The sequence below is a fragment of the Haemaphysalis longicornis genome, unplaced genomic scaffold, assembly GCF_048455015.1.
Source record: "Haemaphysalis longicornis isolate Haplotype H1 unplaced genomic scaffold, Haemaphysalis longicornis Haplotype H1 scaffold_1, whole genome shotgun sequence".
NCBI classification, from domain to species: Eukaryota; Metazoa; Arthropoda; class Arachnida; order Ixodida; family Ixodidae; genus Haemaphysalis; species Haemaphysalis longicornis.
Genome location: NW_027526203.1, coordinates 468,580,501 through 468,592,934, shown reverse-complemented (window position 1 = coordinate 468,592,934; position 12,434 = coordinate 468,580,501). Strand labels below are relative to the sequence as shown.

At 46.9% G+C, this 12,434-nt stretch overlaps 1 protein-coding gene across 12 annotated transcripts in view; it reads left to right on the top strand.

The window, feature by feature from the left end:
* Hts (adducin 1-like protein hts) overlaps positions 1-12,434 on the top strand; it is a 109,622-nt gene that overhangs the window by 75,208 nt on the left and 21,980 nt on the right. For 10 of the 12 annotated variants that reach the window (XM_077688127.1, XM_077688126.1, XM_077688122.1 and 7 more), the window contains exons 10-14: positions 1,597-1,632; positions 2,181-2,291; positions 4,309-4,401; positions 5,066-5,261; positions 6,545-6,682. In XM_077688127.1, the coding sequence (XP_077544253.1) occupies positions 1,597-1,632; positions 2,181-2,291; positions 4,309-4,401; positions 5,066-5,261; positions 6,545-6,682 (574 nt within the window). The remainder of the gene's footprint in view (positions 1-1,596; positions 1,633-2,180; positions 2,292-4,308; positions 4,402-5,065; positions 5,262-6,544; positions 6,683-12,434) is intronic. The other 2 variants (XM_077688119.1, XM_077688125.1) reach the window with 2 other exon arrangements.

The following is a 12,434-nucleotide window of genomic DNA, read 5'->3' as shown; positions in this document are numbered from 1 at the left end:
TACAAAGAAGCAGGGGTGGCCTAGCTTTTGGAGCAAAGTGTGGCGGCTGGTATATATGGACTAGCCCTGGTCATCACACTCTCTGAACTAGTGTGGCGTTCGGGTTATCAAAGGGGTCAACTTTCCACAGAATGGAATCGCACAATAAGCAATCTTTGCTCGAGTTGGTGGTTACCTTTGTGAGCTCCAGCCCCTTGTTTTGGCAGCCAGATAAGTCACTGCCACAGGTAGAAGTGAGATGTCATGCCGAGACGTGGTCTTGAAAATGTGTGCTTAGATGGTTTGATGGGTCTGAGAGCGTTGTGCGAGCTTTGAAACGAGCCTCTCTCTGTATGCAGGAACCCATCTGTGTGCAGTGGGAAGGTAGTTGGTGGGCACTCACGAATGTTGGCACCTTGTTTTGTTTTGGCGGGGCTTGGCGAGGGCTCAAACAGGCACTGGTGGAGTCAACCAGTCCTGTAGCTAGCTGTAAGATACTCAGTGGGCATTAGCGATGGAGACGGTTGTCGTGGCACCCTTGCTTGCAGCTGGGGTTGACACATGCTTCTCCAGCATTCAGGGTTTTGGAAATGCTTTGTCCAGCGTTTTGTGTGTGTGGCTGAAGCCCTTCAGGGTGTGTCGGAAGCCGCATTGTGGTAGCAGCGCTGCTTGCTCATCTGTTGTCACAATTTCACAGCTCCGTAAATAACAGCAGCTAAAGGGGAAAAAGCTAGTGTTCTGCGTACTGAGACGACTACTGTGCTGCACTCATTGCTGGGGAATGGCTTTCTTGTTCCCTGACCCTGTGGTGCTACAGCCGACGCGTACACGCAGGAAGCATTTGTGTTTTGGTAGTTTTTGCATTATACATACCTCAGTGTTTAGCAACGTTCTGGATTTTGTAGGTTTTTGGTGATAGTGTTTTATTGACATTCCTTTGTATGTGATGCTCTTTTCCCAACTGCCAGTGCTTACGAATGCCTAGAAGTGCCCCCCTGTGATCAGTCATGTGTTGTTTTAAACGTTACAGGTTAAAGCATACAGGAAGCATGAGTTAAACTGCCATCCTTTTTTTTTTTTTTTTTTCCTGCACCTAAATAAATGAAGCCAAAGCTGTGCAATCGCTTCTCACTGAATTGAAACGAGCCACTGATGTTTACGTTTGCCATTATTGCTTGTTTGACGGGGTGCATTGTGTATTCTTTTGCCTCTAGTGTGTTATACTCTTGTGTATGCGGCAGTTAGTTTTACTGAGCCAAAAACCACAACTTGCACACCATGCTCACATGGTGAGGATTCTGGCGTCCCTATTAGCCTTACTTTGTGTGCATATTTTGTCTGCTCGTCGTCCCCAGGAAACCTTTGGTCAGTTTGCAAGACACTACCATTGCCTGCATTTTTACCAAGCATACACGTTCCCTCATTTTGCAAAAACACGTCTGAGAGCTGTTTGCTTGATTGGCACTAATGCATTGTTGATCTTGAGGTTATAACTGTGTTGGTTTGCAGTTTCAGAACCATGACATTGACTGACTTGTACCCTTACTTGCATTTTATGGAAAATGTGTGTGGTGTTCTTAACTGATTTTTTTCTCTTTTGTTTCTGTTTGTTTTTAGTGGGTAGAAGTTGGAGGGAGTGGGGAAGCTGATTCAGTAAGCTTGCTTTTTTTAATTGTATACCTACTTATGCTTTGTGCTTGTTCGCCTTGTTAAATTGAATGGCCTTGGCCCTTTCTACCGCACATTTTCGCATGCTGATGTATTCTTGCCCACCAAAGCTGGCACTATATTTTGCATGGCTTTTTTTTTTTTTTTTTTTCATTATTTTTGGCATAGTTGGTAGTATTATTGAGTGTTTGTAAAACTGGCAGCTGCACTTGCTTTCCCACGTAGCGACCAGGGGCCATGTTCAGTGTCTGCTCGCTTGTGCCGGGTGCAATTGGCTGCTGCCCGCTCCGTGCGAGCCCTTTCCAAGCTGAAGTGGTGCTGGAAAACATGGCCCCGGCTGCCTCCTTCTGTTTTACTTGGAGCCTCGGAAAGGCTGCCAACGGGCGATACTGAAAGTGCCAAGTGCAGGGCCCGCCCTCTGAGTCTGCTTGCATGATTGCACCTTTTGTTTGTGTAAAGCTTTCCCTTTTGTGGTCACCAAAGGGGCCCCCTGTCTGCTGCCGCCACTGATTGCCTGTTGTTTTCCCCCACAGTGGGTGCAAGAAGGTTCCCCCTCCCACTCGACTTCTGTTAAAATAGACACGTCCCATCAGTTTGTTCCCAAAGGCACTGACCCTGCTGAGTTTAAGCGCAAGCAAAAAGAGGTCAGTCTTCTTGTTTGTTTCTTCTCCTACCTTGTTCAGGGGTAGCTCATTGGGAGGGGGCCGCTGCTGTCAGTGTATTGCTGGAATGCCCGAGAGCGAGAGCGAGAGAGAGCCGTCTTGCAGTCATTGCAGAACAGCAGGGGAGGCGTGGGTGTGAACACAACGGCACTTTTGTCCCAAGCTGTGCTCGATTCTTCTAGCCCGGTGTGCAAGCGGAGGGCCTTGCCTAGCTGTTGCTGTGTTCAGGGCCCGCTGTTGTGTACGAGCTAGATATTCCAGGCTGCTGTCCTCGTGACAGCTGCAGCTGTACGTCCTTGGTTTTCTGCTGTTCCATGGCATGATGTAAATGAAATTTTCACTGCAATTCGGCTCAGTGTCTAGGATGCCAAGTAATATACAACAATCTGAAGCCATCTACTGTGCCACGTAGTCTACAGGTTTCAAATTTGCCAGACTGCAAAGGCCAGTGTACATGACGCTTTTTTTTTTTCTCTGCATTTGTGTGTATGTGGCCTCATTTATGCAACACACCTGCTTTGGCTTGAAGCATGAGCCTTTTTTTTTTTTTTTTTTTTTTCTTCTGCTTCTTCTTCTGGGAGTGCTTGTACTGTTCCTGTAAAAAAATGTTCTGGTTCAGCAGCTGTTTTCTTGGGTGCTCATTGCTTGTTGCCCTGTAGCTTAGTACAAGCTTGTATTGGGGAAACAAAAAAGTGTAGCTGAGATCTCTAGAAACTGAAATGTGTGTCAGATTGCTGCCTTGAGCCAGCCTCTAAAATGTCCCAAAGAGAACCTTGCAGCTGTATTCTGGACTGTGAAGCTTGTTTTCTGAATAAACAGCAGCTTATTATCCCCTCTGCTTCTGGTCTGTCATTAGTTTCATCCATTTTGTAACAGTGTGGTGGGAGTAATCAAGGATAGCAGAGGAAGTGCAAATTGCAGGGTTGGTAAAAAGCTTTTATGAAAATGAGCCATCTGTACACAGACCATTAGTTGATACTGAGGGTAGGTATAATTGGCAAGGAAAATTGGGTATGCAGGGTTGTATTTTCTAATGCACTGGAAAGGCATAGCAGCCGTTAATGTAGAAAGCGGTTGCTTGTAGCTTGTTGTTCTGTCGTGGCTATTTGCCTATAAATACTCGTTTCACCGCCAGTAGGACAGACTAATAGCACGAATGGATGCTTTTAGAAAGGGGCTTGAAAAGGCTGCATTACTCAGTTTGTGTAGGAGAAATGCATCGATATGCCAGCAATGCACCGAGGCAAAGGGCTCGAGCTTGAAAGCCTTGAGGCTCACGTGTCAAGGAAGATCTGGTACAAGCCATAGGTGAAATTCTTTACTTTGTGGTGCTGCTAGAGACAAGTGGATGTCACCTGCTCTGAAGCAATGAACGTGGTAAGGGCACTATTCAAAAAGGTTTCAGTAGTTTTACCCGTAAGGGTGGGCTGGCAGCTAGCTGCATGTCAGAGTAAGTGCTTGAAAAAAAATTGAGTAGCCATTGTTTTGATTACATTTGTAAGCATGGACAACCAGGCTGCAGTAGTGTCTTTCTTTGAATTATTAACAGCCTGTGGCCACATGTTCAGGGATTTGAGCATTTTCCATGATAGTAATGCTTTTTCAAAGTTGTCAAGCAGAGCAGCCAAGTAGCTTCGAGCCTGTGAACGGAGGTGGCACCCAGGTATAGTGAGCAGCAGCAGCAGTAAAAAGCGCTTGGGCAGAATGCTAAGCATAGAGTTGCATTCCTTGCTTAGGTTTCCCTCCCTGCTAGTATGGGAGGGTATGTTCGCAATGTCTGTGATGGACCATTGTGCCCTTTGCTCTCTCTCTCTCGCTCTCGCCCTCGCCCTGTTTTGTACTGACAAATTTTCTCTCCTTATGTGACAGTGTTTTAGTGCATGCACTGTGCTTTGACTGTCATAGTAACACAGACCCTCTGAGCCAAGCCTGTGTGCAAGCAATGGCCAGCATTGATTCATTGTGCCAGAGCTCTCATGCGGCTCTTTTCTCTTCACAGCTTAAAGAGAACCGCCTCAACTCCAAAATAAATGCAGGGCCACAATCAAACCTCCTCGACGGAGTCACCTGGGAGGAAGTAAAGAAAATGCAGGTGCGTCTCTTCTGTCTTCTTGCGAGTGGCACACCTGTTCAACCATGCCCAGCAGATAGTTTACCTTCCAAGATACCTGCTGCATACGGTAACACTTCCCCAGTGCACCATCTTTGAAGCTACCGTACATGATTTGGCCCCTTTTCTTTGTCGTGTTCTCTTATCTTTGCCCCGTCAATATTTGGCGCGAATGTGGGTTGATAAAATGCCTGCCATCTTACCTGGTTTGGAATGGAGTGTGGTAGCAGACCACTGCTGCAAGGGCTGTGTAAGAGAATGGCTTGGAAATTTCTTCTAGCATATGTGTCTTTCACACACATTGTTACTGTAGCGAGCTGCTCATCAAACCTCTGCAAAGTCTGATTTTGCACCTGCCGCCTACAGTAGCAAGCATAATTCCAGTTAATTATGCACTTCTTGTCTGTGTTGTTTCTGTAAATGTGGCTCGTGTGATGGCACGTGATACCTTTGGATCCGGGAACTTTCTTAAAGAAAATGGCTGATTGAAGTACAAGACGTGCCATCGGTGGATATTTTCCTGGTGCAACTTGTATGCAAAATGTTAATTACTCTGGGGTGTAGTAATGGCCAGCATATCTTGAGAGCCTGACTGTGGGAAAAGGCTGGCCTTTCGGTTGAGCCTTGCTGGCTGGATGCGGCGCAGGATGCGGTGGCGAGTGCAACTGGCGACCAGGTGGTGCTTGTGGGGGCTGCATCCAAGGGCATAATCCAGCGCGATTACCAGCACAATGCCATGGTCTACAAGACCGCCTATGGCAAGAACCCCTTTGACAACATCACCGACTCTGAGCTCGAGGAGTACAAGCGGCTGGTGGAAAAGAAGCAGCGCGGAGAGTCGAGTGAGTCAAGGGAGTCGAGCACACCATTCCTTCCTGGGGCCCTGCCTCGGTGCTACAGTGGCTGTTTTTCAGGGGGAGCTTGTGTAGCCCAGGCCTTGGCACATTTCATTGCCCAGGTGTAGCTTCGCAGTGGAATGTCCACAATGAGGTGGGCCGCTGTGTGCGTTGCGGTTGCGTCGGGTGGTTTGGTGTAAGCTGCGATGGAACCTCTGTTTGCAACGAGAGTTGCGCAAGGAAGGCTGCTTGTGTCGGCAAACTGGGGCAGTGCCACCTGTACCTTGGAAAAATGGTGGCAGACGCGGCTGGTTGGGGCAGTCTGTATGTTGTAGTAGTTTGGTAGCTTTGGTTTCATTGTGCGCGACAGCAGGGAGGACCCTCGTCCCCTTTCTTTTTCCCAACACCCATGTGAGCCTAGCAGCGACCGACCGCATTGCGGTTGGCCAATGGGAACTCTCCTGGCCCATAACCCTGAACTGGCAGTTCCTCCTCTGTGCTTGGTGTGCGTTTGGAGCTGCCGCTAAGAAACCCTGCTGGGGATCACTGCTTGGTGCATCAAATGCCAAGCAATTTTCTAGACTGCAACTGTGTCTGGAGAGTTGGTTTGCATTTGTTGAGGTCAGACTGCCGTAAAAATAAATGGCCCATCGAGTTCTCTGGGAGTGTTCGTTCGGAGCTGGTCACTATTTTTGCTACTGTTATTAATTACTCCATTCAGATTTATTCGAAGCAAATCATTACTTCTTACGTTGAAAACAGAAATCACTGTTCGCTCCTGTTAGTGAAATCTTTGGCTGTAGTTTAGCTTTTTTTTTTTTTTTTCTGCACAATAGTGAACAGAGCTAAGCTTCTGATTTTGGATGCTGTTGTTTGCTCAATTGACTCGTATGGCCAGCTTCAAATTTTGCATACAGCAGTTCATGACGAAGTGTGCCTGACAAGAGTACTTACTTTGCCCGACGGAAAAGGCTGCCAGTTAGTTTGAATGCATTGCTTCATTGAGTGCTTACAGCCACTTATCGTCATAGCTGTTTTTTACCACAGCAGCACATGAGTATTGTGGAACAAAACTACTTGAATATCTTTGTGGATGATTTTGGTTACAGCACGGGTGATTTGGGAAGCTGAGGGCCTTTATTCTTGCATCGTAAGAGTGGTTTGCCTTTACAGAGCACAAGTGAGTACCTTGGAAGTGGTGGTCAATTTAATGCAATTTGAAGGGGCGCTCATGATTGTGTTCCTGCTGCTGTGTGGGTAACCATTGCCGCAACTGTTGGGCCTTGCAGTTGACGACGATGTGCCAGACAGCTTAAAACCCCTGCTGGTGGAGCCAGTGGCTGTTCCCAGCCATGGCCCCCAGCATACGTCCAGTCCCCTGCAATCACCCGCTCAGTCCCCCACATCGCCCATCTCTGACGAAGAAGGTAGGTGCTGCTGCCACTTTGGCTGTCGAGCACTCTGCTTGACAGTTTGACTTATCTCTTCAGTAAAAGTTGGAAGCATGCATTGGCCATTGGCATACACGTCAGTTCATGCGGATGGTTCTTGCATACCTCCTGGCTAAGGAGTATTTTTATCAGGTTCCTTGAGAAGCTCCTTGCAACACTGGAGAATGCTGTTGCCATTTAAGTTAGGCTGGCTGCTTTTGAGGGTTGCTGTGTGATTTAATCATTCGTTTTTGTGCCTTTTCACTTTGAGGTGTTTTTATACGTGGCTTTTTAAAAGTTTAATTTGCGATTACCTTCTCTTGCATATCTTTGCTTGTGGCTCACTCCTTTTGCTTAGACACCTTGTCTTATTGAGACCCTTAAAGCATCTGCACCTTGCTTATTTTGTTAAAGAAGTAGAAATATTGGAATTTGTAGATCAGAGAAATATCCCCTAACATGTACTGGGTTTCTGGATATGCATTGGGGCAGTTTTGAATTGAAACATTGCCTGGCACGGGCCTTAATGTGCCAGGCAATGTGGCCATTCTTGCTTTCAAGCCGAAGTCAGTGACTGTTCAGTGGATTTTAGTTATTGTCGATGTAAAGTTATGTCTCTTTTGGAAAAATGGAATGTGAAGTCGGTATCTGCTGCATGATAAACATCGGATACAAAGTATAGCGTTTTATTGTAGCCGCAGACTCTCAACGGCTGACGAAGCAGCATACGTTTCTGCACTTGTACAAAGGACCCCTGCAACACATTTTTGTTTGTTTCCAGGTGCTTTTCAAGCACTGCACCTAGTCTTTGTGCCATACAAAGAATGGTCAAGATTGGTGTGCAAACAAAAACATTTATTCAATCTTATAATTTGAAAATACAAGCAAATGGAGCACTGCCCGCCTCTGAAAGATCGAATAGTCGCTGTTTGCTTTCCCACACGTCCCCGGTGGCGTGATTGGGCAGGACCAGTGAGAACAAAAAATGTGGCGTTCCGGAAGTTCTACGCCTACAGTGGCCTGTCTTTGAAAGCCCTATTTCTGCACGCATCGGGCCTATGGTTTGTGGTTACGCTGTGTTGGTGCGCAAGGCTGTAAAGAACGTATCGTGTCCACTGGCAACAAGAAAAAAAGAAAAAGAGAGTGGAGAAAAGTTGTGCACGGCGTGTGAAGAGACTAAGCGGGGCAGCAGTGTCTGTCTACTATTTCGATTTCTGTTAACCTGTTTTCTTTATTTTTGATTATTTAGGCTGGTAAGGTCAACACAGTGGCATATACACAGTATTGCAAGCCCCATCTCGTCATGGGACGCCACGCTGTGTTGTCATATTTGGAGGCCTTTGGTGTGACGTGGCCACTGCCACATTCGCTTGTATTTTTTAATGTAAGAATTGAACACCTCCCTTATTTCTGCACTGATTTTGATCATTCTTTTTGCATATGCCTGCATGACAGGAAGAACAGATGTAGTGTGTGAAAGGTGCCTGAAAGAACAATGTTACTGCCCAAAACTGTTCTCTGATCACTTAGGACTTGAGGTATTTGGGAAAATACAGTCCAATTGGGACATGCAGGCAGTGGGCTAACGGCGATAAAAACAAGCCCCAAGATAATGGGGTACGCCAAGGCAAAACATTCATTGATTGATTGTAGGGTGTAACGCGCCGACGCAACGCAGCCGATGAGGTGCGCTGTAGTGGAGGGCTCCGGAGTAATTTTGACCAACTGGGGATCTTTAACGTGCGCCGAAATCTCGTACACACGGGCGTTTTTGCTTTTTGCCTCCATCAGAAAAGCGGCCGGGAATCGAACCCGCGACCTCGTGCTCAGCAGCGCAACACCTTAGCCACTGAGCCACCGCGGCGGGTCAAGGCAAAACATTACCATCTTAGTATTCTTCTCAGAATAGTGCTTAACTCTTTCGGGACCGCCGGAAAAAGTGATGAAAAAGGGAGGTCGCGGTACAAATTTTTTATTACATAAAGCAAAGGCACCATCCTGCGTTAGCATATACCAAAATGCGGCTAATTATATGCTCTTTGACATACAATACCAAGTTTTACTTCAACACTGACGATAGAACCATGAAAAAATCTGAAAGTAAGAACTTCGTAAAAAAACTACAGAAAAAGATAGAAAAAAGCGTAAATATACAAATATTAAAACATAATAAAATTATTTCAGGATATACAAAATCTAACACAATGCTTTGTTTCTTCATCGCAAAAGGTTGATGCGGCTAGGTGTAACTGGTTTTTTGTTTTGTGCGTGATCTTTTTGGCACTAAGGCCATGGCTACGTCGTCGCCCAGGTACACGCCGGGCTCTCGTCTCGGCGAAAACTTCATCCGTTTCTGCACTGGTGGCACGAGATCACCACCATAGGTAGTTAACACCCTAGCGAACAAATATAAACCAGCCAGAACATATTTCGAGCGCACATATTTACTCCAGAGCCAATTGAAACCGAAACCAACACCCACCTTTGAGCGCGATTTGATGTTCCAGGCTGATCGACACCCGAATCCTCACTCGAGCTGAAATCCAATATCTAAAGCAACATTTCGACTCTTCACTGCCTCACTTATCGTTAAAATTCACAGTAGAAGGCGAAGATATGCGAGACGAGACGAGGCGGATTTTTTATCGCGCTCGCGCGAGTATGACGCCATGTTTGTTTACATTTGAAACCACTGCCCGTCAGAATAAAATATCTGACGCGTTGCCGCCTGGCGATAAAAAAAGAAACTTCACAAAAGAGAAAACTCCAGTTTTCAAACTATCTCCTAGATGTCGCTAGGTGTTCCATCGAGCGAAAATTTCTATTCTGCAGGCTCGCGAAACCATCGATCATATGTGATCGAAGGCCTATGGAGCGGTCCCGAAAGAGTTAAGCAAGCTCCACCAATCCTGTTTTGCCATTGAAATGTATTCAACAGCAAAACCAGTTTTCAGCTTTTGACGTGCGTTTCCTGCAGAGAGAGAGAGAGAGAGAGAGAGAGAGAGAGAGAGAGAGAGAGAGAGAGAGAGAGAGAGAGAGAGAGAGAGAGAGAGAGAGAGAGAGAGAGAGAGAGAGAGAGAGAGAGAGAGAGAGAGAGAGAGAGAGAGAGAGAGAGAGAGAGAGAGAGAGAGAGAGAGAGAGAGTTGTACCTCTTGTAATGACCACAGTGTTCTCTCTCTCTTTTTTGTTTCTCGTGAGATTTGGGGTGAGAATTGCAGGTGCGGGGCCATTACACGGAGAAAAGGACGCAACTTTTTTTTTCCCTCCTAAATCTAGCCTTTAATGAACTTCAGTACTTGCTTGTACTGCGAGAATCAAAATAAAGACGAAGAAACAACCTTTGCCAATGCTACGCGGCTACAAGAATGTTACTCCTCGCCCTTGTCGTCCTCCTCATCCTCTGAACTCGTGGCATCCTCGCTCTAGCTTCTGTCCCAGATGGGGTCGTCCTCAGTTCCATCGAGCTTGTTAGAGATTCCAATCACCGTGACGCTCTTCTCCGTCTTGGAAGAAACGCCACCCCACACTTCGAGGATCCAGGAGGACACATCCACAAGGGATGCCCTCTTCAGCGAACCAGTGGGTGTTTTGTGGTGGATGGTCGTTGCCTTCCAGTCACTGTATGCACAGCGAAATTCACACTTGAAAGGTAGAATCACTGACACATCCAGCGGCTGAAGCGTGCCAGTCTCTGGGTATGATGGCCAAGTCTGTTTCGTGTGTGTGAAGCTGTTGCCACACTCTTTCCGTTAGATGTCCCCTGCAGCTGTCTAGGGCGAGCAAGGAACGGGTGTCAAGATTTGCACCTGGACGCTCCGCCAAACGCATGTCGCCCAGTCTCTCACAACCTTGTCCGTCGTCCATCCTTTCTCTTGTGCCCTAACGAATATCCCATCAGGGAGTTGCTCTGCTGGCAGATGTTGTCTTCTGAACACAATGTGTAAGGCGGTAGTTACGGCCATCAGCAGTAATACAAAACAACTGTGCATTGCTGTTATTCGGCCCCCGTTGTGAGAACACTGACACTCTTCGTTCCTTTTGCCTCAACTGTCATGTTCTCGGGTGCGCCAAACCAAACCAGCGTTTGATTGGCGTTTCCGATTTGAGAGAGCAAGTACTTGTGTTCTTTGCGCTTCTTGGTGGTGAATTTTTGAAGTGAGGGGAGCTTTTCGTCGTGATCCTCTGGCAGACATTGGCACATTGCTGTGCGACGGCGCCGAAAAAGGTTGTTTCCCTTCATGAAGTGCTGGCTCCATCCATTACTAGCTTTAAATGCTGCAGTCATAATGCCTTTGTCTTGTGCAATGCTGAGTGCCATCTCCGTCGAAACTGCGTAGCCGTGGCTTCACATCTCCATTACGTATTGCAGAAGCAAGTCTTTGGGAACATGCTGCGCTCGCCTCGGAAAGCACACCTCTGTCAATTTGTTTCTCTGGGTGCACCTTCTTGGGAGCACCATCGTCGCTTGTACTTTTTGTCAACCGGAAACCCCTGACCAGTCGGTCATTTCGTTTTGTTTTTCAAAGTCAATCACTTTATACGGGCAGTATAGCTCACGTATTTGCCCATCCAGAAGTGATAACCGTGGCAAACTTGTGGACACAAGCAAGGGAACAGTGAAAAAAGGGCAATGCGCATCGATAACAAAAAGGACCGCATGTGACTGATGACAAAGAGCATGAGAAGAAACGAGAATCGCAAACAGGGTGGCGGTGGCCCTGGCTGTGGCTATTCCATGACCAGCGACGGCAGCACCTCTGAGGCCATGCCTACCGTCGATGGAGCTGATCTCAAAGACCTTGCTTTTGCTAGCAGAAATTTTTGGCACAGCTGCCTTGTTTTTCCCTGAAAAAAAAAAAATTAACAAGGCAGCTTCCTAATTCTCACATCACGGAATGAATAACTAAAAAAATCAAGGGTGCGGCCAATACAGGGGTAATTTTTAAATATATTTGGGAGGTGTTTGCGAAGTTCTGGGTGCGGCTTTTACAAGGGTGCGCCCTTTACACGGGTATACAGCCTTGCACCGCTACAACGAAACATGCCATGTTGCCTGGCTGGATTTCTGTGTTTCCTATGTATTGTGAACGCCACTGCAGTGAAGACCACTGCAGTGAATTTGCCTGCTTAACGAAGAAATTCATGCATTCGCAATTGCTGAATTGTTATTTGATAATGAATAAGCCTAGCCGCACAGCTGATACATGTGCTGACGACCATGAGTCAACCATTTCACCCATGGAGCTGCAGGAATCGATAAATGTATACAGTGCGTGTTACCCAGTGCAGCATCGGTTGCAACGGCCGAAGATTACGACTCTGTGGACGACCAGGCCCTGGTTTGCTCTGACCAGACAACTGATGACACTGTAGAGGCCGTCATAGACAAATGATCAGGCCACAAATGAATGCCACGAATGATCAGGCGAGCAGTGATGAAGAGCTTGCAGAGGAGTCCAGCGTTATGACCACTTGCGAAGCAGTAGGTGGATTTTACACGCTGCGGATGTACATCTCTACTTTATCCTAACATCGCGCCGCAACACGTCTTGAACCTTGACAGAATTAGGGCAGTGGTGGCTGCACATTCACTAAATCATACTGCTGTGCAGAAAAAGATTGTTGACTTGACTTGGCGTGTTGCACCTTAGATATGATGATTGTTTCTCTCGGTGTACACTTATCTTCTTTACAGGGGGTCAGTGACATGGGCGACACGCATAGCGAAGTGACACCACACCTTTCGTTA